Raw genomic sequence first — 25,333 nt, 5'->3', positions numbered from 1 at the left:
CGATCGCATGATATGTTTTTTGGCGGCTGCATCCCATGTAAAAAAAGAAAAGGCGTGAGGCGTGCATGATCGAGAACAGTAGCTGTCTGCTTAAGCAGCTTCCCTGCAATACTCATTATTATCATTATATATTCAATACTATATTATCATTATCATATTCATTATTCATTATTATTAATCTTGTTACAGTTGACTCTCGTTACAACGGACCCCGATAAACCCACAAAAAACATTGGTTTTATCCGTAGTCCATAATATCTGAGATGCCTTACTTCCAGAACTTTCGTAGTGATGTCTAACAGCATTATTACAAAGACTGAGTAACGAACGTCCAAAGTAAAAAACAAGCAAACAACGTTGCAGTTTTGCTCGAAAGGCGAAACATTGATTGCGACAGCAAATTAAGCAAGAGCAGCGTAGCAGCAGCAGCGAGCGAATTGACCTTCGAGCTGTCTCTCGCTTCAATACGAACTAAACGTGAAAAGCACTGCACATACGAAGCTACCGGCACTGGGCTCACTTAGTCCACATTGCAGATCGCCTTCAAGATGAGGTCGGCGCAGGCACGCACTTTGTTCACATCTCAGATCACTTTCAAGATATGGCATCTGTGCGGGCGTGCACTTTGTTCACACCGCAGTTCGCTTTCAAGATATTGCGCCCCACACCGTTTACAGCAGCCACTGGAATAAAACCTCCCCCCCCATGCCTTGCGCATGAAAGGCGCTGCGCTTCCACCCCGCTTCTGAAAACTGGTGTCATCAGAATTGGTTACAAGCGGACATAACTTTCAAAGCCATTAGCTACAATTTGTATGGTGCAATATGTGCTGTAATTAGCTTAAATTTAATTAACAATGTTTCCTTAATTAGTCTAATATTCATTTTGATTTCTCGTGGAAATAATATCCACCTCAGAGTAGTTTGATCAAGAGCAAGAATTTTGCAACATGCCAAGAGGGATTTTTAAAAATTCTGTTAATGATTTTTAAAAAATGCATGCACGCACACAAGCACACATGCACAGAGAGAGAGAGAGAGAGAGAGAGAGAGAGAAAATAGTATGGGATCAACATGGCACCCCCCTATCCCTTGCCTGCCATGGCAGCGAGTTCAATAATCTGTGAACCAGAGAAATAGGAGGCTAAAGTGTTTTTGCATAACTTTACCTATCTGTTAGGTATAATGGAGTTGAAGTTTATTTAAAGTCTTGTTTGTTGAGTAGCATTATGCAACATGAGAAGCAGGAGTTGACAAAACTGAAGCTTCTTACGCAGGCAGATGCCCCTCGTCCAGTGGACCAGCGTTTCCATCAAAAGGAAACGCAGATCTTGAGCTTGGACAACGACATTCTCGAACAGTTACCATTTCTTGCCGCCACAGAACAGGTGCCCCAGGAGTTACTTGCGTAAGTGCATTTGACGAAAAAATTTTTTTTTAGAAGGCTGTTTTTTATTCTGCATGTGATGTTAGAAACAGACTTTCCTCTCCGGTGTTAAAAGCAATTGGGAGGTGTGTGTATTGACCTATTTTGCGAAGCAGTTTGCTCTAGAGAAATGAGATGGTTCTTTCGGTGGCATGCCGCACGTAGCCTCAGCGAAAGTGCACGAATACGAAACCATTACTTCTTCTGCCCTGCTTCTTTGTGATCAGCTGTCAAAAACGCAACTGGGTTTTCGCTAATGCACGGTGCTCCATTCAATTCATGCTGCAAAATATGGAGCAGCGGAATGAAGGCATCTGCAGTTGTTGGCTGCAAAAACTGTGACTGGCATATTGTCATGGTACAACGCGGACAGAAGACAGGGAGACGCTCTTCAAGAACAACAGGACAACCTGTTCAAAAACAAACGGAACAGAGGCATGTCTTCTTTGTCCTCGCCTATCTCAGCCACCCACTAGACGGAGTCCGTTAATGTCCCCATCGTCATTGTCTTCTGCATAGAATACATGTGTCAATATTAAGGAATGGAATAAATCAGTACGTCCAATTTCATGGGCCGCTTTTACATAAGGACTGCCTGTGTTGCCGGGTCTTTGCAATGCATGTCTTCCCTTGAGGATAAAAAAAATTCACTCATCTGCCAGCATTGTAGCACTAACCTCCAAGGAAAAGACTTTAACCCTGGTATGCCTGCAAGAATGATTATTGCTCAATATACATTGACAAAGGGAGTAGCACCACTTCTTGTCTTGTAGTAAGTTTCTCGCATGTTATCTACACACATACACCCCAACACACACTCAAAATTACGCCCACTCTATCACCAACATATCAAGATAAAATGAACAGGCGCACACTTGAGTCAATGTGCCGAAGCATGGGTGACGATGACTACACCGACAGCGCACTAATGTTCGAAGCTGAACATTTCGTAACTGTCCACACAGTAAGCAAGTGACTAGCAATAATGCATATTCGCTGCATGCTATTACAATGTACAGGACAACTACGTTACAAGCCTTGTGCGCAGCAAGAACAAATATATTGCAACTGAGCACACCTGCGTGTGATTGGGCAGAAAATAGACAATCAGATAGTGACCACCCGGGGAACTTTACTGAGTCAGAAATATGACAAGCCGCTGTTTAATAGTATTTGCTAAATAGAGAATGAAGAGCTAAACACACTGATTCTGATTCAATTCATAGACAGAAAATTTGTAAACAGATAGCTTGGAACAGAGTTTTAGCTCCGCCTTTATTACAAGCACTGTGTATGTGCTCGGGCCATTTGGACAAAGCATAACGAGCTCCAAAAGCGCTTATGTGTCCTTTGAAGCTGTAACCGAAGCTTCGCTTGTCGTCCACCCAGTCACCGTCTACGATACCCGCCAAAACAGAGGTTTGCAGAGCCGCACTGGCGTCATGTATATCTATTGTAAGCACGGAGGCAACGGAGGCAGCTAAGGCAAGCCTTGGACGTGTCACTGCGTAATGAAACATGGCAGTGCCCACAGGATTGCCGTGGAAAGGGTCAATACAGTTGATCCTGGATATATCAAATTCGGATACATCAAAGTATTGTCTATATCGAACAGTTGTAAAAGCCCTTTGAAAATCCCATGCAAAAGTATAGTGATGTACTGCACACACAGGTTGTTTCACACCTGGGGAAAACTCTGAGCACATTGCATCGCGATGTGGCGAGTGCTTGAGTCAGGTGGCGACAGCAGCTCGCGCAGGCACAGACACTCGAGAAGCGTAGCCTTGAACCGCGTCGTCTGTTACGGCTGCGTGTGCCAGCCGCATTGTTGGCAAGCATGTTACTGTTGGGGGCAATGCGCGGATTTCATGATTGCTGCGGGAACTGAGCCAATATTCTTTACTAAGTGTTGCGCGACGCCCACTGAAATGCGTTGAAGGCCAGTTCATCGCTGAAAGGTATGGGGCAATCATAGACTATGTACTGATTCCGTACGTTCTTGAGGGCCCATTCCTGGAAGGCGACTATATGTTCTAACATCATACGTCACCGATCCACACTGCTCTTGTTGTGCAAGAACTGCTCAAGGAGTGTGGCGTCACTGTCTTGGAGTGGCACCCCAATCCCCGGACCTCAACATCATTGAAAATGTCTGGGGCTCATTGAAAGTATCGCTGGCACGCCATCCTCTCCATGGGTTGTACGAGGATATGCTTTGGTCCACCAACGTCAGTGTGTGGGACGTGCTGCAAAGGAATATATCGCTGACCAGTTAACTCTACACCTCACTGCACTCTAGAATGAGTGCTGTCATCGCTGCCGCTGAGGACATAACGAGATACTAAGTGAAGTTTGGAGTGTGATGTCTGCATTTCGGCTGCCTGCCAGTAGGGTCTGCCTGGTGTAATGAACTATTGTCGAGAAGAATCACTTCCGGAACGGTATTGCAGGAGAAAGACATGGTGGTGTTCGCTTGCGAAATGAAACGGTATTACAGGAGAAAGACATGGTGCTTTCGTTCCTTGACAGGCATATAATTTGACGGCAGTTTTTTCCAGCTCATTGTCTTAACCTAATGCATTCCTTTATTCGTATGCGTTTGTTTCATCATGTTTGACGCCATAGTTATTATTGTTGAGTGCTTTGTTTTCCTTTCACGTCAAATGAAGACCAAACAGGTTGCACGCACATTTTGGCGTCTTTCTTGTTGCTGCGTATTATGGTAGCACACATAGTGAATAAATATAATTGCACGCACTCAGTGCCCCGGCTTTTGAAAGAACGAAGCATGCTGTGAAAAGAAGTTTGTAGAATTTCATTATCGCCAACGAAGGCTCAGAGGTTGGTATTGCACAACACTTAGTCAAGAATATCAGCTCAGTTCCTGCCGTAACAATAAAATCCGCACACTGTCCCTGACAGTAGCACACTTTCCGACAATGCAGCCAGCGTGCCGTCTCCGTAGCAGACGACATGGATCAAGATCTCGCTCCTAGAGTGTCTGCGCCTGCATGAGCTGCTGCCGCTGCCTGACTCCAGCGCTTGCCGCATTCCGATACAATGCACTCCGAGTTTTCCCCTAAGTGTGAAACAGCTTGTACATCGAACTCCTGTTCACAGTCATAATCTACAGTTAAACCTCGATATAACGAAGTAAGTAAAATCAGCAATTTGCTTCCTTATATCGAAATTTTGAAATTCGACCTTTTATGCAAATAAGTACAGTCGCTGATACATTTTTCTTGCATGGAAAGGAGCCGCAGAATTTTTCAAATTATTTGTTTGAATTATGTGTTTTAACAAATTATGTTTGAATAAGAAAACAATTCATTTTGATGAATTTGGGAATTGGTGATGAATGATACAGTTTCATGCCACGCCGACGAAATCTTCACACCGGTGGTACAAATTAAATGAAGGCAGCCACGCTTTCACGTGCACTCTGCCCCCGTGGCTGATAGCGTCACCCAGACTGGGGCAACGTTATCATGAAAAGTGCCAGAAGCGGGGACCAAATGCTTTGCCTGCCTCTTGTCCATTGAGTCACCGAAAGTCGAGATTACACAACCTCCAATACTAAACGGATTGGAAGACAGCTTGCATGATGCCGCACCGTCTCGGCATGCCCCCTCTTTTGACATGCGGCAGATTACCTCTAAAGCAGTGTGCACGGCTGCGTATACGCTTGGCCGCGTTTACAGCCATGCGCAGCCACGGCCGAGATGTGCGCCATTAATAGTAACGGGCATGCTGCTGGGAACGATAATGTGTGATTTGCACTACAAGTGTGTTGATGGCAGCATGGCTGATGTGTATCCATACAGGCTAGTTTGCTTCTGCAGTCTGTTTCTATTTTTTCTTGATTAAACGCACAAGCACTTCAAAGTGCGTGAGTCGCACCGTCGTCACATGTCAGGGCAATGTGGGCTTTTCAGGTTAGCATTTCGATCATTATATAAAAAAACACGCTGCAGAGGCAAAAAATAAAACCAGTTTTGTGCATTGGACACGGTCTTAGAGAAGCAAATAGACAAGTTCCCGCTTTTCACGATCTCTGGAAATTGTCTGAGACGTGTGGAGGTCTCAGATGAGCTTCAGATTGGCTTATTTTATATATCGAATTATCTATGCATCAGACTATTTCACGATCCCCTGTGAATTCGATATATCCGGGATCAAGTTTAGTTCAAGATTACTGTATAAGGTGAGAGTGTTAACATATTACTTGGATGCTTTTCTTATTTGCGAAGATTTTGGCAGTACTTGATTGTAGGAAATGTCTTAATATTTTATATATTCATGGAGCATTCAGCAGTGCATTTTTCACGCTTGAAGTTCTCGAGGCTGTTGGTACTGGTCTGAAAGTGATGAGGATATGCTTGTTAATGTGTGTCCGCTGTATATAGTGGACAAAATAAAGTTGTTTCACTCACTCACTCACTCACATTGAACAATATGCGCAAGCTGTTGCAGAGCTGCTTCAGAATTGGTTTCTTAATTTGTCCATCAACTGCAAAAGAAGAAAAGGTGTGGGTTTCCACATTCCAAAGGGACCGTGCAGTGTTCTTGAGAAGGTTTCTTGGGCGGTACTGATAGGACTGTCATGATGTGATGATTTCATGCATTCAATACGGCATGAAACTGGAACTATGATGATTGGGTAGGAATGCAATGAGCAGTTTGTGTTAGTGTGGCATCATGGGGGTAGTGCAGAAACTATGAAATTATCTTTTGAATCAGAAAACAAATGAAATGTTCCCCCTGACATGCTGCATGTTCCCCATGACAGACAGCACCACCACTTCCTTTTGTTGATTCTACATTTCATTATCACTGCATATGACACTTACATTTAGATACCTATTATTTATTGTGAATTAAAAAGGCAATTAGTCACTCAAACGTGGTATTAAACTGCATTTTCTTCTCTATGTCACATCCATGCAAAGTTCTATGCTAATTAACTGTTGCTTCAAGTGGACGATACTGGAAATGCTGCTAAGCAATGAAAATGTGAGAAAGTTTTCATTTCCATTTGCTTGTGCCATACTCATGTTGGTTGTACTGGTATGTACATTCAACAACACTGTTACTTCAGGTGGCAACTGCTTAGTGTGCTTTTAAATGAAACTAAGAGACAGATCGACGTGGACCCTATTAACTTTTTTGTCACCACGCCTATAGCAATGGATCAATTTGATCGATAGTTTTTCTGTGCATTGTTAAACATTTCCGTTCGAATTCTTCTATTAGCAACATCATGCACTGTCTAACATCACGACTGAGCTTTAACTGCTTATCAAATTTGACAACTTTTAGCAGATTGGGGAGTCTGAAAAAATAAAACTTTGACTGGTGGTATCATCGAAACTAGCCTCCAGTGCTCCTAGCTCTTCAATTAAGAGACGCAAGATTTGCCTTTTGGTCAACTCGGCAACATAATTTTTGGAATGACAGCACCACGGAAGACCCAGAAGTTTCTCTCGGGTTGTCAATTTTCAGATCCAACGTGCAGGCTGTTTTAACAATGTCTCAAAGAATGCTAGATGCTCATGAGTGTGTGTTATTTTGATAATCGTGTTTGATTAAGATCAAGTGCAATTTTATTTACCCCCCTCCCCCTTTCCCTGGGCTGCTTTTATACATCAGTGCATTGACAGAGTATGCGCAAATTACTATGAGAAGTCCTTCCCATCATATGGGGTTTTCGCTTGCGCAAAAGCGCGCAGTTGATTTCACGCCAACCTTCAACCGAAGCTTGACTAGCTGCCTAGTCTCTTACATCTTGAACACCGCCTGTGCAAATGCCCTCATTCCTAAAGGTACAATATTGTGCAACACTCCACATTATTGTACAGCACTGTCCAGGAACTGAACAAAGCATGTGGAGGCTCCAACGCCAATTGAACACACACTAGACCACCTTGCTTGCACAGAAAAGCCGATCGAACGCAATAACCCAGTATGAGGAGGCTGCTGCATGCTCCCTGACCTACAACCATTGCTTCGCCAGCCAACGCAGTAAATCAAACGAGGTGCTTGCTGCAGTGACAAACACAAATGCTTCCTGTACAATAGGAACTTACCCGTTTTCACTTTTGCAAAACTACTGCTTTCCTGCATAGCATGGGCATCATTATGCCTAGTATTGAGGCTGACAAATCTTCATAATAATTTTTTTGCATGATCTGACCTACAAAAGTTGGGAACCAGGAACCAGGAGCACAATCGGAGATCATTGTTCGGAATGCATGTTCAGTTTCACCTCACGTGATTGGCTTAGGCTGTGCCAATGTCGTCAGCTGCGACGCGTGGCCACGTTTTTGGTGACGTTAAAATGATGACACGCTCTTGTCACTCATTTTCAAACCAAACACTTCGTCTACTGGGAGTAGAACATGACAAGAAGTGTTGCGTTCGAGCCATTCGCACTCACTACGATACCGGCTTCGCATGGCACGTCTGGTCAATTGTAGTGGATCCAAACGGTGGTTGTGGCTACAGAATGACACCTTCTGATCCAGTCCATAGTCTAATTCTAGAAAATGGCAGTTGCAATGGGAGCTTTGGTTCTTTCGTTGGCGTTGCTTGAGGAAGAAGCAGAGTAGTTGGAGGTGCAAAATACGTTTTAAGAGAAGGCAGAAAGCGAATTCCAGTATGGCTTTTGTTTCTCTAAACAAACAGTGCAATGAACAGCTCCCTCTGACACGCCGAGACCAGGGGGCCGCTTAGTGGCTGTGGTGTTGGGCTGCTAAGCACGAAGTCGCGGGATCAAATCTCAGCCATGGCGGCCGCATTTCACTGGGGGCGAAATGTGAAAACACCCATGTACTTAGATTTAGGTGCACGTTAAACAAACCCAGGTAGTCCAAATTTCCGAAGTCCCCCACTACGGCATGTCTCATAATCAAATCATGGTTTTGGCACATAAAACCCCATTTCATTTTTTTTAGACCTGGGGGCCCAGTCGGGCATCGCGGTGTGACGACATGTTGTTTCTTGAAAATTCCTATCGTTTTTTTTTTTTCGCTGTGCACAACACCACCATGCAGAGAAACTAATAGTAATAAATTGTAGTAGTCATACGTATTACTATTTGAGAATGTGTTTAAGCTTGAGAAGAAAAAATGAATTTTTTTCATGTAAAAATTTTATTCATTAGAAGGCGAGAAACATTTTGTTTTGTTGTATATTTTACCCGAGCAGACAGCAAACGAGGCACATAAACTTCTGGGGAATTCACTGCTTGCCGATTGGCTGCTCTCTCCAATTCCATTCTCACAAATTCCCCCCAGTTGCATATATATATATATATATATATATATATATATATATATATATATATATATATATATATATATATATATATATATATTACTCAGTACTAATACTAAAAATAGCAAATTATCACTTTCATTCGCGTTCCTTAAAGTTTCTCATAAGAATTCTCAAAAATTGTTTCTGCAATTATTACTGCTATACATCCATTCGAAACACCAGTGATCAGGCTATAATTTTATATATTGCAGTATATGGTGAGACTACAATGGCTTGAAATAAAATGTTGGAACAAAAGCACTGACAATTATAACTTTTCTAGTAGTAACGAAAGAGTTAATTCATTTGTCTGGGCTATTTCTCTTGATTGATTGATTGATTGATTGATTGATTGATTGATTGATTGATTGATTGATTGATTGATATTTTATTTTCTTGAAAGTTAAAGGGGTAGCTCCTCTACTTGGTGCTGCAAAAAGTTTCATGTAACTGCATTCCTTAGCATGCATATGTGTTTTGTAGTCAGTTCATTTAAGGAGGGGTTTGTTGGCTCACACACTTCTGACATAGTTTTCAAACTGTACTGTGAAATACACATAGGATAAAACATAGGGGCTGTAAAGTCTGTTACACAGTGGTGTGTTGAAGTGTACGGGATCATAACGGAACCTTTGCGGAGAGTGCTGTAACCATGGCAGTACCATCAATAAGCCGAACAGGCTTGGCAACAATAACAAGCCGCTTCTCCCATGTAAAACCAATGCCCGCTGCTGTTGGGCACTCTAGTGTCGTGTGAATCCAGAGCCATGAAATGTGGATGTGGGACACTGGGGACAGTGAAGTGTGCATCCAGAGCCATGAAAATTCAAATTCAGGGTTACCCTAATTTTGTTCGTATTTGGAAGTTTCTTCATCTGATGACTTACAGCTGTGCGCATTTATTACAGTAGAACCACGTTCATACATTTTGGACGCGAGAAAAATGTACTGAACAGGAAAATGTACGATCCAATGTAACTAAAAAAATTTGACAGACTCAACTCTTGTTCACATCTACATAATGTGAAGCGTCGCGTGGATCATTGCGGCATGAGATGAGACGCCGACGTGCATTGAGCTGGTGGTGCTCGGGCAGCCCGAGAAGTGTTTTGTTGTTTTCCTATAGCGCAGTGTTTTAAGAGGGAGAAAGGAAACCGATACGAAATCGAGCTGGTGGGCGACGTCGGATGCCGCCGAAGCGACACATGATGCCCACATCGCACCGCTTGTAGCAGGGAATGGCGGTGCATTTAGATTATCACCTACTAAAAGCATACAGTATGCAACCAATGGCACTAAGCACCATGCGCTGTAAAACAGATTGGCGAAGATGCTTATCGCAATAGGTTTGGCCGCGATAGCTGTGAATGCGGCGTGCAACGACCCGGGCGTTGATTTGCTGGTACCAGAATAATAAGCTGTGCGTGCCGCCGTTTTCACGTGAGACGGGCAGCTATATACTGTTCTCGATCACGCGTGCCTCACGCTTTTTCTTGTTCACATGGAATCTAGCAGCCGGAATACATCTACGATCGCAGTGTGCTCCAGGGAACAAGGCGTGTTTTGGTTATCGCCTATTAAAAGCATGTGCTATGCTCCCAACGGCACCACGCGCTGTGAAACAGATAGGTGAAGTTGCTTATCGCAATAGGATTGACAGTGATAGCTGTGAAAGCCACGTGCGACGACCCCGTAAAAGATTTGCTGGTACCGAAGTGAGAACCTGAGTGCGCGCCACTGTTTTTCACGTGATATGGGCAGGTGACTACTGCAGTGAAGCTGACGTGGCGGGCAGCTATATACTGTTCTCAATCATGCGTGCCTTGCGTATTTTCTTATTTACGTGGTATCTAGTGGCCGGAAAACGTATAATATGTTCGCAGTTTGGTGACGTATTGAACGTTGGCACCAAAAAATCATGTTTTCTGGGAACGTATGAACCGGTCAAAAATAAGTGCAACTCTATTGGGTCATTTTTTTTATGTTCTCAATTGTGAACGTTGGCGCCGGGAAAACGTACATAATGGGAATGTATCAGCGAGGTTCCACTGTGTCGTAATTCTTTTTGCTGTTGCTTCTTTGACATGTTCGGAGTAGTTATAGAATAAAAATGGTGGTTGCAGGGCCCCTTTAACTCTGAACACTGTGCACATAGTGTTTATAGCTGGAGATAACTGCTGTGTACATTTGCAGCTATTTGGAGACCGTTTTTGCTTCCTGTGCCTGCCTTAATGCATCGTTGGCGCCGGGAAAACGTACATAATGGGAATGTATCAGTGAGGTTCCACTGTATCGTAATTCTTTTTGCTGTTGCTTCTTTGACATGTTCGGAGTAGTTATAGAATAAAAATGGTGGTTGCAGGGCCCCTTTAATTCTGAACACTGTGCACATAGTGTTCATGGCTGGAGATAACTGCTCTGTACATTTGCAGCTATTTGGAGACCGTTTTTGCTTCCTGTGCCTGCCTTAATGCATCGTACTTGAAAGAAGACGACGGACACTTCAACTGCAGTGAGCTCAACCCTGGTGTGGACTTGGAGGCAGCACGCCATGGCTTCCACTGTATTCAGGATGCCAAGAACCCGTCAGTGCCAGAAGTGGTAAGATATACTGGTTCTCGTTTGGTCATCTGCTTGGTGCTGCAAAAAGTTTCCTGTAATTGTATCCCTTAGCTTGCGTACCTGTTTTGTAGTCTGTTCATGGTTTGAGGAGGGGTTTGTGGCTAGTCTCCTTTCATAAATAATAGTAGCATACTTTTCCATAGTGTACGGCAGTACTGCTGGATGGCAGCAAAGCATCCAGTACTATATAAGGATGGAATAAACCCTGTTGGGCACTTGCCCGCCCAGGAAAGTCGGCTGCGGTATTATTCGCTCGCTCGACATGGTGTCAGAAGTGGGGGGGATCTGTCTCCGCTAATCCCATGCTTGCGGCTTTGACACACTGCCTGGCCCCGCCACCGCCGCTCTCCGTCGAAGAAGTCACCTTCCCTCCCTCATGGCCACTGGAGAAGGCTCCGTCCGCTGCTTTGTCGGCCTCCCGTTCCTGTAAGGCATGGCCCAGTTGCGTCCACCGCTGGCATTTGACTTTGACTACCCCAGCTCTTGGTCCTCATGGCTGCTGCAGTATGAGGACTACTCATTCACCACTGCACTCTACGCCACTCCGACTGAGGTCCAAGTGCGCTCCATGCTCTACTGCATGGGCCCGCAAGCCGGGGTGGTCCTCGCATCCACTACACTGCAAGAGGCGGACCTGAAGGACGTTGCCACAGTGAAGAAGGCGTTCACTGACCACTTTGTCCACCTGCCGAATGAGCTGTACGAGTCAGCACGCTTTTACTGTCGTATGGAGCAACCGGGTGAGATGGCCGACGCGTTTTTCACTGTGCTTCGGACGATGGTCAAGTGCTGCAACTTTTCCTCGCCCAATGTTGAAGAGCGGCTCGTTTGACACCATTTCCTTGTGGGCTTCCTTGACCGCAAGCTCTAGGAGCAGCTTTGTCGGAACCCGAGAATGACGTTGCACGAAACGGTCACGCACGTTCGCCAACATGAAGACGCTGATAGCGAGTGCAAGGCTCATGACTCGGTTAATTCATCGTCACTTGCTTTCGCAAGGGAAAGCCAGCGCCAGCTGATAAGACAACCCAGCAGCTGTGCCCATTCTGTGGGCGTGCATCACACCCTCGCGAGGACTCTTCGGCTTGTAGAGCATCCTGCAACTTTTGCTGCAAGAGTGGCCACTTCGAGAATGTGGGCCCCAAGAAGAAGCATGTCCACAGCAAGCACACACAGACACCTTCTGCCAGCTCCATCAAGCTACATGCGGTTGAGGGGGAGTGCCCAAACGTGAAGTTCATCAAGGTACTCGTCAATGGGTGCCCACTTTCCTTCAAGGTGGACTGCGGCACCGAAGTTACTGTCATACCCAGTACGTTTCCCAGTGTCCCCTCGAAGCTTCAAGACCCCAAGAGCGAGTTGAAGGCCCTAGCAACAACATCCTGCCGGTTGCACTTACGTCGCTACCCTGTCAAGGCATAGCAAGTCCACCAAGCAGCTGCTCTACATCCTGGCAGCCAAGACGGTCCCACTGCTGGGCTTCCAGGCAATCCAAGCCTTGTGTGTCTGCACATTTGTCGACCTAGTTTCAGGGACTCCACAGCCCACAGGCAACTTGTGCCTCGATCCCAGCCTCTTCCGAGTAATTGGGACGCTTCCCGAAGCCTTTACTATCGGCGCCAACCAAACGCTACGCCTTTCTCCTTGAGCGTACCCCGGCGGCTTCCACTCCCTCACCGCGATGTCGTCAAGACTGAGGTAGACAACCTAGAAGCAGAGGGCGTGATTCGTAGGGTGGGCACACTCACTTGGTGTGCTGGACTGGTTGTCTTGGGCAGCTATCGGCTCTGCATGGACCTGACTCGCCTCAACAACGTGATTCTCCTATAACGTCCCGTGCTTCCTACGGTGGAACAATGCCTCGGGTTGCTCGGAGAAGCCACAGTTTTCTCCAAGTTAGATGCCACGTTGAGCTTCCACCAGGTCAAGCTGTCCCTTGAGTCCCAAGAATGCACCACGTTCATAACCCCATTTGGCCCCTACAGCTTCCTCCGGCTGCCGTATAGGATCACGTCTGCACTGGAGTACTTCCAGTGGCAGATGTCCCGTGTCCTCAGTGGCCAAGCGGTTGTTGTGAACGTGATCGACGACATCCTTGTCTTTGGGAAGACATGCTCCGAGCATGACTGCTGTCTCCGACAAGTCATGCATCGGCTAGCGAAGGCAGGAGTCATGTTCAACTGGGAGAAGTGCTCGTTCACCACTTCCAGTGTCAAGTTCCTTGGCTTCGTGGTCAGCGCTCAAGGCATCTATCCAGACCCAGACAAGGTTGCGGCGATGCAAGCCATGCATGTACCCAGAGGTGACGCAGGGGTACGTCATCTGCTGGGCCTCGTGAATCGCATTGGGCACTTCTTACTCCATGTTTCGGAGGTGACCGTGCCGATCTGAGCCTTGCTAATCAAGAACTCTGCCTGGACTTGGGACGATGCGCAGCAGTCGGTATTCTCCCGCTGAAGAACCACAGAGCACGTGCTGGTGGGCGATTTGGTTATACATGATTACGACGAAGGCGTCAAATAAAACGACAGATGAGGGAAGACGACATGGGACAACCATGTAGGCGCACTAGCAGCTGTGCATTTTATTTCTTGACACAGGAATAAATAGCTGCTGCCAATAGTCAAAACATCAAGAAAAGACTGTGCCGTCATCTGCATCACAGATCTGTATCACAGATGATGGCACTGTTGTTTCTTGATGTTTTGACTTTTGGCAGCAGCTATTTATTCCTGCGTCAAGAAATAAAACACTCAGTTGTTAGTGCGCCTACGTGGTTGTCTCGTGTCGTCTTCCTTCGTCCGTCGTTTTATTTGATGCCTTCGTCGTAATCAGCTGAAGAAGCTGTTGTGCTCTGTGTGGGGCTCGCTACAACACCGCATACAGGAACCCGGTCTCGGCCGACGCCAGCTCCTATGGCCTTGGGGCAGTACTTCTTCAGGAGCAGCCATTTGGTAAGCTTCAGGCTGTTGCTTTCACATCATGGTCGCTCACACCCGCGGAATGCTGATACAGCCAAACGGAGAAAGAAGCTCTAGTGGCTAGCTGGGCGGTGCAAAAGTTCGAGGAATACATCCGTGGACTTCACTTGTTCCTCGAGACGGACCACCAACCTTTGGTGGTGCTATTGGGGTCCATGGACGTTGATCTGCTGCCACCACTGATCCTCAGCGTCTGTGAAGGGCTGCTTCTGAAGGGGTCCCGCATCATCATGCTGTCTGCCCTTCAGTGCCGCATGCTTGAGCTTCTTCATGATGTGCATCAAGGCATGAACTGATGCAAAGCTCTGGCTCAGGAATCAGTTTGGTGGCCGAGCATCAACAACACTGGTGGCTAACTGCCCTACATGCGCCGAAACCAGGGTACAGTGCTTGGTGCCCATGCTGTTGTCAAGCACTCGGCCCTGAGAAGAGGTGGGTGTCAATCTTTTTCATCTAAACGGCCAGGGCTACGTATGTCTGGTGGATTACCGGTCACGTCTCCCGGAAATCATCAGCTTGCACGAGAGAGCCACCGCGGCTCACATCCTTTGGGACTGTAGTATAAATCCACGAGAAGCCAGTGAGAAGACGACGATCCCGCTGCAGCTAGAGGCTACAACGAGGAGCTATGACCAAGATACACAACTCAAGGCCGCCGTCCAGCAGGTCTCGGCAGCTCTAGAGAGGCAGCGACCTCGCGAAACCAAGGAGAAGGGGGGCAGCACCCCCAGGAAGGGGGCGGCGGCCCTCTCGGATCCGCGGAAGTAGCGAGGAACCAAGACTTCGAGGAGCACAATGCACGAGACTGACGTAGTGGCCGCGTCGCGGTAGAAGCTTGTCCTCCCTGCGTGGAGGGAGCCTAACCGACTCTGCAGGCATTTTTACTAAAGTTGTTCTCTCTCTCTCTTGCGCTCGACGACAGCACCTGCTGTCATCAACGCCATCAAGAGCGTCTTCGCGCGTCACGGGATCCCGAGACTAGTGTGCAGCGATAACAGCCCTCAGTTTACTGCAAGGGAGTTCTCGGCCTTCGCCGAGTCCTACGGCTTTCGCCATGTCACAAGTAGCCCCCGTTTTCCACAGTCACTTGATGAGGTGGAACGGGTGGCGAGGACGGTCAAGGACCTGCTGCGGAAAGCGGATGATCCCTACCTGGTGCTTCTGGCGTACCGGGACACACCTGGGGTAAACGGAGTGGGCCCCGCTCAGCTGCTCATGGCCAGGCGCCTACAGATTCATGTACCAAAGACATCGCACCAGCTGGAGCCAGCCTCGCCCCCGGCGGTCCCATTCACTCTGCGTGACCAGGACAACCGGAGGCGCCAAGCATCCAACTTCAACCGAAGACATGCGGCTCACACACTGCGGCCTCTTCAGGCCAGCAAATGGGTCTGGGGATGGGACGTCAAATCCCCCGCGACCGCCATGGGGCCAGCTCAACGCCCCCGCTCTTACGTGGTGGAGACTCTGACGTGTGTACTTCAGCACAACAGGATGCACCTGGTTCCAACGACAGGACATCCTGCGGAATACACAACCAGCCCACCTGGAACTCCCGCGGTGCCGCATACTGCCATGTCCACAACAACGCCTGGAGCTGCTTGAACAGTCCAAGACAGGAGAACCGCATCGCCTCGGGAAAGCACTTCCACGGAAGAGGCACCCCGCAGTTCTACTTCTACGCCATGTGTCTCAAGGTTCGGCAGAAAAATCTGCAGGCTGAGAAGGCTCGACCTATGAAGGTTTTCTTTCGGAGTAAGGGTTTCTCTGTTTTGTTGTTTGGTTTTACCGAAGGGAGGATGTAGTGTACGGCAGTACCGCTCGATGGCAGCACAGCCTCCATGACTATATAATGACAGAATAAACCCTGTTGGGCACTTGCCCGCTTGGAGAGTCGGCTGCGATGTCACTCGCTCGCTCGACAGTATAGTAATTTTGTAGTGCACTACAATTTAATGCTGATATGAGGAAGTTTCATTGAAAGCAAACTTTTGTTATTTTTGTTGAATATCTATTACAGTAGTACACACGAATATCAACACAAACAAATCTGCAGTTAGGCCTATGCAAAAGAACTGAAAACACAGGAAAATTTTGAAATGCAGAGCTGTGTAGTCGAAAGACTCATGCCTGAGTATAAACATGTGTTTCCTTACCTTTTCCTTCTTCTTTTGTATTATGAAATAAGAAGTGGAAACATGATTTGAGATGGTAGAGAACATTGGTTTAGAAATTCCACAAGTTGAAGTTCACTGTTCTTAGTGGTGCATGCACTGAAAACATATTTTGTGTATTTTAGGACTGAATTTTGTAGAAGAGCGTGTTTATGAGGTACTCTGAAAATATTCCAACTTTGTTCTGCAAACAAAAGTAGCATTGTTGTAACACTGTGCCCAACACCTTACCTTACTGCAAACAGCTTTCAGCTAGTAAATGGGCCATTTGTGTTCGCTCATACATCAGGCTTTTGTTCCAGCGTAACACAGGACGAGCGCTGTGTGGCGCAGCAAAAGATATCGGAGCATAGTGTGTTCCTGGTATCAAACCAGTATAATGGTTTTGAGCTAAGACTTCAAACCACTACACCACAATCTTTTTGTACAAGTTAGGATAGTCAGTGAATTGGTATACCATTCACTCACATTTCAAAATTTCCAGAATAAGTGAAGTGTCATAAGAATTGTATGTATTAAAAGGACTATCAGAGGACCTAATTAGTGCATATATGACAAAACTTAAAGGGGTCCTGAACTACTTTTTATAGAAGTGTAGAAATGCATTTGAAGTTAAAATAGGCTATTTCAGAAATACTTTCCCGCAAAAAGTACTACAATGCGTTCAGCAGAAGCGGAGTTATTGGCAATCAAACACGCCCATCGCAGTGCGTCCGCTCTTTCTTCAGTGCCTTGCACTGCACACTACGGTGGAGCAGGGCATGCCCAAAATGCTCCACCTACTGAACGTCACCGTGGCATGCAGTTCAAATTTTATTTTGGATGTCCATGTAGATGCCACTACCGATTGTGGCGCCTTCAATGTGCCGAACACGGATGTCCTTGGCTAGCCATAGTGCGCTCAGCCAGTGGACTCATCGCGGCACCCCTTGGTGGCCGCGGTATCTACTACGCTATGTAGCAGACCACAGCCACATGCAACTGTAGTGCGTATGCGCAGTGTTTGCTTTGTGCATGACAGCGTTTGAGTTCGCGCTCACGCTCATATGCTCCAGTCTGGCCTGCTATGTGGTGCGGACTGGCTTTGTGCTTCACCAGCTTGACTGACGGATAGCAGCCACATCCAACTTGCACATTTTGAAGTCCTATCAATAGCTCGATTATCACAGAGCGAAGTCTGCCAAAGTATCTAACCAGGAGCATCCAGGAGTTAAGTGCGCACTAGCAAGCGTGCATTTGATCTGACCTTAAGTTTTGCGTGGTTCGAGGCTAGTTGAATGCTCAAAACTAGTCGAAATTAGTGAGACCCGATGGCTATGACACTGATAAGCAGGGTGGCGAAAGTTTAATTCTTATGTGGATAGCTGCGGCAGAGCGTGAGCAGACGATAGTTGGCTGCTTGTGGAAGTATGTAATTATTACCGAAGTCGAAAGCAGATTTTCGCTTACTTCAGCCTTTTTATTAAACTGTGTCTATAAATATACACAGTTACAGTAGGAAGAAGCGCACTGATCTAAGCTTCCTTCTTGACTGATGTCAGCTATTGGCCAATAGCAACCACGTATGGGAAGCTGCTGTGTTACAAAATAAAGCATCCAGAAAACAGTGAGGATCAGGCTTCTGTTTAAAAGAAAGCGTTTTTGAGAAAGGTGCCTTCGCGCTTCGCTTGCAAGCTCTACACGCTGCTCACGACTGCAAAACTAGGCTGAGACATTCACAGCAGCGTATGCTATCTTTGGACTATGTTTTTTCACCAAGCTCAAGGGGTGGCTCAAGACCCCTTTAAAAGTAAAGGGGGAGGGGGGTCACAGGCACCGCATGAAAGAAAAGGGTAGACTCAAGAAACGCGCTTGTCTCATGTCTATTCTTTTATTTTGTGCAGTATCTGTTTTTTGTGCTCCTAAATCGTGTCACGTTTTGTGTATGCTTGTGAGAAGCAGAGTGAGTAGAAAAGTACAGTGAAGCATCCTGATCATCAATACACGAAATTGCGCTGGATATAGTAAGCGTTTAAAATATTACTTGCAAAGTGAAACAGTTTTGATTATACAGTAGAACCTAATTCGTATTTCACGTGACAGAAAAACATGTCCGAATTAACCGAATATCAAATTGTTCAGGGTATCAAGAAAACAGTAAACAAATGCTTACTATGCCAACACACTTTTATTTAGTGACTGAATCAGCAAATCCTGTTTCTATTTTGAACAAAAACAGTGCAGAAGCTGTAAGTCTCATCATCTTGTGATTGATTACTGCTTGCAGAAGGCTCCGCATTTCACAGTGTGGCTGTGGCGTGCGTTTTCATCTGAGGTGTGTTTTTCACTACCGTGAACACACCCTGATTATTTTTTTGCCAGTGAGCTGGTCACCAATATATTGTCTATCCATCACGATAAAGCTGGTGCCCTTCATCCTCGACAGCTTCTGCTGTGTTTGTGACATTTCTCGTGCAGCCATTGCAGCGAGTCAAAACGAAAGTACTGTTTGCCGCAACTGCAGTGGTTGGACGGCAACCATGGAGTTCTGAAGGCACATGGCTGACACTGTATTGTGCCAAAACGAAACTAGAACTGCTGCAGACAAAACTGCAGTCGCTATTGACCTGATTATGGATGATGACCACGTACAGTCAGCGACTGGCTATTTGGACGTGCCCAATAATTCTGATGCCTTTGCGGCACTGCCACATATCCCATAGAGTCAATGTATAGACCTTTTGCATGGAGTAGTTTGCTCTAGAGGATCAAGATAGCATTTTCGGCGGTGCGCCGCATCATGTTGCCTCAGGCGAAAGCGATACCATTACCTCTTCTACTACTATTGTGTGGTCAGCTGTCGGTATTGCAACTGAGTATTGTTTGTTAATGCACTGTGCTCTAGTCATGCTGCAAAATGTAGAATGGTAGAGGGAAGGTGTGTGCAGTTGTGGGCGGTAAAAATAGTGACTGGCATAGTGAGAAATAGAATGAATCTGTCTGATTCTACTGCATAAGGACAGCCTGTGTTGCTGGCCCTTCGCGATGCATGTCCCTCCTCGAAGATAAAAAAAAATCACTCAACTGCCAGAATTCTATTGCTAACTTCCAAAGAAAGGACTTCAACCCCGGAACATCAGCAAAAGTGAGTACTGCTTGTTATGCAGTAGCAACGGAAGTAGTGCGGCTTTCATACATAGTAATTTTCTCGCTCGTTATCTATGGACATCCACCCCAACTCGCACTCAAAATCTTAAGCCCACTCCAGCGCCCATGTGTCAAAAATAGGTGAATGGGTGTACTCTTAAATCAATGTGCCGAAACATGGGTGATGGACAACACTGAAAGCACACAAATGTTCGAAGCTGGACGTGATGGTCCACAGAAGTAAGCGAGTGACTAATGATAATACGTTCTTGCTACAAGCTATAACAAAGCACAGAACATCTACGTTCCAAGCCTGCTGAGCAGCAAGATCAAATCTACCGCAACTGAGCACACCCATGAGCGACTAGGCAGAAACTAAGCAGTCAAATAGTGATCCTACCAAGGAACATTACTGAGCCAGAAACCTGACATGCTTCTGTGTCAAAGTGATTCGCAAATAAAGAATGAAGAGCAAAAAACATTGATCCTGATTTAACTCAGGATTGGGAAGTGTGGACAGTTTGAAATATATTTGTAGTCCCCTTCTTGTGTAAGCACTGCATACACTGCTTGCACCTTTTAGGCAAGGTGTAATGAGCTCCAAAAGCCTTTACATGTTCTCTGAAACCGTGGCCACAGCTTTGTCTTGTCCACCCAATCACCATTTACTATATCCACCAAAACAGAGGCCTGCTGAGCCACAGCAGCATCATGCACATCCTTTTAAACACGCAGGCAATGGAGGAAAGCAATGGACTTCTCACCATGTGATCAAAAATGGTGGCACCCACAGGGTCGTCATGAAAATGGTCTATAGGACGTCTGAAATTTTGGACGTTGAAACCCTTTGCCGTCTGATTTTCCTAACTTTTTGTCTTGACTGCAGGTCCGAAATGTCAATAATTGAAGCCACCACTGCTGGCATTTTGATGATCTCCGAACCAACACTCTCACATGCAAATATGATGGCAACTGTAACCACTGTGGTAACGCTAGCCGTAGCTGCATCAACGTTCGCTACCAAGCGCTCTCGCATGCCGATTCGCTGGCAGTCAGAGCCACCCTAGCAACATAACAACGCTAGGCCTAGCTGCTTCGATGTTCACTACCAAGCTTGATGCTGTTCAGTGCTGTTTTTCATTGAAAGACTTTGCCGCTATCAGCAATGGCACCAATTCTATTTTTGTCATCCTCACAGACAGCTTTGAAGCACGGCAAGTACGGCAAAAGTGAAACATCGCATAATGCCGGTTTTCAAAAGTCAGCTTTGCCCCAATACAGTAATGTTATGCGGCCAAGCTTACAAAGAATGGAAAGGACTACTGTCTCGGGACGTAGTATGCATTCTTTAATTATATACGAATGTACCGACCGTCTCCTGTTACTGGGAGTCCTTCAGAGCTTTAGTTGACGTGCCACTGGCGATTTGAGCCCTTGGGAGCAGTAAAAAAGCATGCATTAACTTTTTCGGACGAGCCGATTTTTCAGAGATTTTTGCCGCACCTAGGGAGTCAGAAAAAATCGGACTTTGATTGTAGTTCTGAATCAGCAGACGTGCGCACCGAGTCAAAAAGAAATGACTGTTTACTGGAACTGCTGTGGGCAAGACCGTGGTTGCCGTTTTCGGGATCGTGGATGGCGACTATGCACTTATCAAGGCAATGCTGTGTTATGCATGGCGGTAAACACAAGGATTAAGGTAATAAGGGCACAAATAGGTACAAAGCATTCTGGCATTCCTGTCGTTCCCATACAATTTCTGCTGATGACTATGGCGATGCAGACTCTGATACTTTGTTTCAGTTGGATGCTAAAACCATTCTTGCTGTTTCATGTGGCACATTGCGGCACTTTGTGCTTGCTGAGGTCTGAAAGTTGTCTGGTTTAACTGGTGTGTGACCAAATATGTCTGAATTAACAAGAGTTTGATTCCATTAAGTAATACTAAGCCTGCCATTGCCAGAGGACGAGTCTGAATGATCCACATTTCTGAATTAAAGAGAGCTTAATAAATGAGGTCTTACTACTTAAGCAGCTGCCAGGACTTCTTTTGGTGGCACTGAAGTTATATGCCTAAGCTCTCCGAGAGATGGGAGGTTCCACTCTGGATCGCATGTGAGTCTCTAAACATATTAAGGCGTCAAGGGATAACTGCTGTTCATAGTGACTGAGAACAGTCACTACAGTCCGGGACTTTTTTGAACCATTGTAACAGTGCAACACTCTTTAAAATAAATTCTAGATTTACTTTGCTGTATCTAATGATTTGTCATATCAATGTTTGTTATGTCGCGATTTGACTTAAAAAAAAAATTATGGGGTTTTACGTGCCAAAACCACTTTCTGATTATGAGGCACGCCGTAGTGGAGGACTCCGGAAATTTCGACCACCTGGGGTTCTTTAACGTGCACCTAAATCTAAGTACACGGGTGTTTTCGCATTTCGCCCCCATCGAAATGCGGCCGCCGTGGCCGGGATTCGATCCCGCGACCTCGTGCTCAGCAGCCCAACACCATAGCCACTGAGCAACCACGGCGGGTACGATTTGACTTAAGCAATTAATGTAAAACATTGTGTAGTTCACTGCAACTGCAACTCCATAATGAAAACATATCGTATTTGCACAAATAAAATGCACATTTAAAAAAAATACTTTTTGGTCTCAGAATGCGCCTCATGTTATATTTGTGTTCTTGACACAAATATAACACGAAGCGCATTCTTGACACAAATATAAAAAATGTTTTTCTTGAAAAACTGCCTTGAGCAAGATGGCCAGCGCTGTTGTGCAGACGTGCCAAATGTGTGGTCGTTGAAGTCGCGTTGTGGATCACTGTGCAATCTGTAAAAAGCTTTGCCATGTTTGATTGTTTGCAGGCATTCTTGAAGTGCTGCCTGTGCAATAACCTTGAGTGGTATCATTGAGAATGATGCAGTGTTCTCTGACAGTCACAAAGATGTCAGCGCTCGTCTTTTCACTATTTTGCGACAGCAGTTTACAGTAACATGAATAAACCCCTACGGCTATTCTCCTTTATGCATAGTTTTCAATTACTTTGCGGCATCACTTCGCTTGATGATCATAATCGATTTTTTTTTTCTGATAGACGGAAAGTCCCCCCCTCGTTTTATGTTCGTGGTTGCCTTATTTACTGGCAAATACATTGCTACAATTCTGTAAATGTTGGAATGTCTAGGCAAACAAATTAACTATAATAATTTTCAGTGTGAAATGTGTATTTTACAAAAGCTATTTTTCACTATATACTGTTATTTCTTTAGTAAAAAGATGCAACATATTAAATTTATGTACTTTATATGGAGGGGCAGTTGCTCCTGCATATAATTTTGCACACAACTTTTTCATTTTCTTAGCTTGTGAGCAGCTGTTGTGAACCCTTGGCTACTTGATATGTTTGAACTAGACTCCCAAGTGCTCCAGAGGAGAACCTCCTGCCACTCAGGAGAACTTTTAGAGAACTTCAGTGACACCATAAAAACTAAAAATTGCATAAGTTTAACCAAGGTAAATCTCAGGAATTGCAATGCTTTTTGTTTTAAAGCAAGCTGCTTCAGTTATCTTAAGTTGTCTTAATTTTGTTGGATTTCGTCTTGGAAAAAAAAAATCTGCTGCCAATATAAGCACTCGCAGTAGCTTCTTTTTTTTCATTTGAATGCGACAAACTTCATTCTAATTTGTCATAGAAGACAGAGATGAAAATGCTGCGCCAATTGCACCATCTTGTGCCAAACCATTGAGCTGCACAAGAGCACTTATATTGAATCAAGTCGCTAAATTTTTCTAGATGTGCGTGTTGTATGGCAACCACACAGCCATGTGTTGGCTAGCGTTTAGCCCTGGAATCCAAGCCTAAGCAATTTGTTTCATCATTTGGGTCTTCTGAGTGTAGGTGTGTTTGGTGGAGCATTGTAACTTTGCCACAGGAAAATCAAAATTTTGTTCTATAAGTGCATTATGAATGTTTTATATAAGTTTAACACATTTGTGTGCTGTGCAGACCAGCTAAAGCTGACTTCAACTGGCACTCAAGTTGGGGGACAGTCGGGAAAGAAAGCTATACTCTCAGCTGAATAAATAAGTTGTACAGTCTGTTTAGTACGTAGCTCATCAGTTTTCTTGTACAGTTAAGGCTTGCTTGTGCATCCTATTGGTAAATCTGCACCCATTAATGGCGAATACAGTGTGTGTAACATTCCAAATATAATTTGCTATAATTTGCATGTGCACCACATCCAATTACTGGGATGATAGTGAGGCATGCCGACAAACGAGTTGCTTGCTTTCGTTAAACTTCTTGACGAGAAATATCCTGTGGCAACTGTAATCGTCACTGAAATTTGGACTCTGGGTGCTCTGTTTCCTGCACAACACCACACAAAATCCTTTTGCCGCTGCAAAACACAAGGTGAGAATGTAAAGTTGTGGTTTTAGTCAACCTCAGCAGCCAAATGGCAGTTGTAGAAGGTCATAGAATATGCAAACGACAGAAATTGTGTTCGCGGCAACGATGATGATATTGACGCCAGTTGTGCAGATAAGAGTGTGAAAATTTTAGTAAACCATCATTCGGCGTCCAAAATAATTGTCACCATTTTACAGTTGCTTGATGGCACCTGCGGGCTGAAAATAAGCCTGAATAACCAAACTTGTGCTAAATATTGGTTGACGACATCGACTGGAAAGCCAGTCAACAATTTTTTTTTCTCTTAAAGAAAAAAAAATAGCAGCAGGGTGTCTACCAACCGGGAAAACCGGAAATTCTCAGGGAATTTGAATAGTCTGGAAATACTCAGGGAAAACTTAGGGAATTAGTGCTTCTGTCAGGGATAATTAGCTGTTATTTTATTGAAAGTGAACGAAATTCGTGCTAATCTGGCTCCAGTAACCGAGGAATCGCAACAAATCGTGTTTGACTCCGTGTCGTCGGCTCGAGGAGTTTCCAGAGTACAATCAACGACCGATTTTCCAGACGCGCCCGATTTTTCTGACATGCCTCTCGCGGCACCACCACGTACCCCATAGAGTCAATGTATAAGAACGGCTGAAATTTGAGATGCAAGAACACTTCGGCGGACCGATATTTCGGACTTGCCGTGGCTGCAGGTCCGAAACGGCAATAATCAAAGCCACCACGGCCGCCATTTTGATTATCTCGCCGCCTGGAACCGGCGCGCGCAGATCCACTGGCAGCCGTAGCCACCATCGTGGCAACGCTAGGCCGAGCTGCTTCGACGTTCGCTATTAGGCCTCTTGCCGTGTGGTTCCGCCTTTTTCATTGAAAGAATTCGCCGCTGTCAGCAATGGCACCGACTCCCGCTGTTGTAATCTTCCAGATCACCTTCGAAGCTCGGAAAACACAACGCGTTGCATAATGTCAGCTTCGCCTCAGTACAGTAATATTAGGTGGTGAAGCTTAACAAGTGTGGGAAGGGGCAATTGTCGTGGGACACCGTATGTGTTCCTTAATTATACATGCGTGCATCCCTGTTTCCTGTCGCACTGTGAGCACCGATATGCCTATTAAGTTTACTTGGCAGGCCTGTAATTCTCCAGATCAGCTTCGAAGCTCGGAAAACACAACGCGTTGCACAATGCCGGTTCTCGAAAGTCAGCTTCGCCTCAGTGCAGCAATGTTAGGCGGTGAAGCACACGCAAATTTTTGCGG

At 45.6% G+C, this 25,333-nt stretch overlaps 1 protein-coding gene across 6 annotated transcripts in view; it reads left to right on the top strand.

Moving 5' to 3' along the window:
* Herc4 (HECT and RLD domain containing E3 ubiquitin ligase 4) overlaps positions 1 to 25,333 on the top strand; it is a 283,320-nt gene that overhangs the window by 90,516 nt on the left and 167,471 nt on the right. For all 6 annotated transcript variants that reach the window (XM_065439437.1, XM_065439436.1, XM_065439434.1 and 3 more), the window contains 2 exons: positions 1,277 to 1,407; positions 11,175 to 11,343. In XM_065439437.1, the coding sequence (XP_065295509.1) occupies positions 1,277 to 1,407; positions 11,175 to 11,343 (300 nt within the window). The remainder of the gene's footprint in view (positions 1 to 1,276; positions 1,408 to 11,174; positions 11,344 to 25,333) is intronic.

The sequence above is a fragment of the Dermacentor albipictus genome, chromosome 1, assembly GCF_038994185.2.
Source record: "Dermacentor albipictus isolate Rhodes 1998 colony chromosome 1, USDA_Dalb.pri_finalv2, whole genome shotgun sequence".
In the NCBI taxonomy this organism is placed as follows: Eukaryota; Metazoa; Arthropoda; class Arachnida; order Ixodida; family Ixodidae; genus Dermacentor; species Dermacentor albipictus.
Note: the sequence above shows the minus strand (reverse complement) of the source record. Positions and strands in the feature narration are given on the sequence as shown.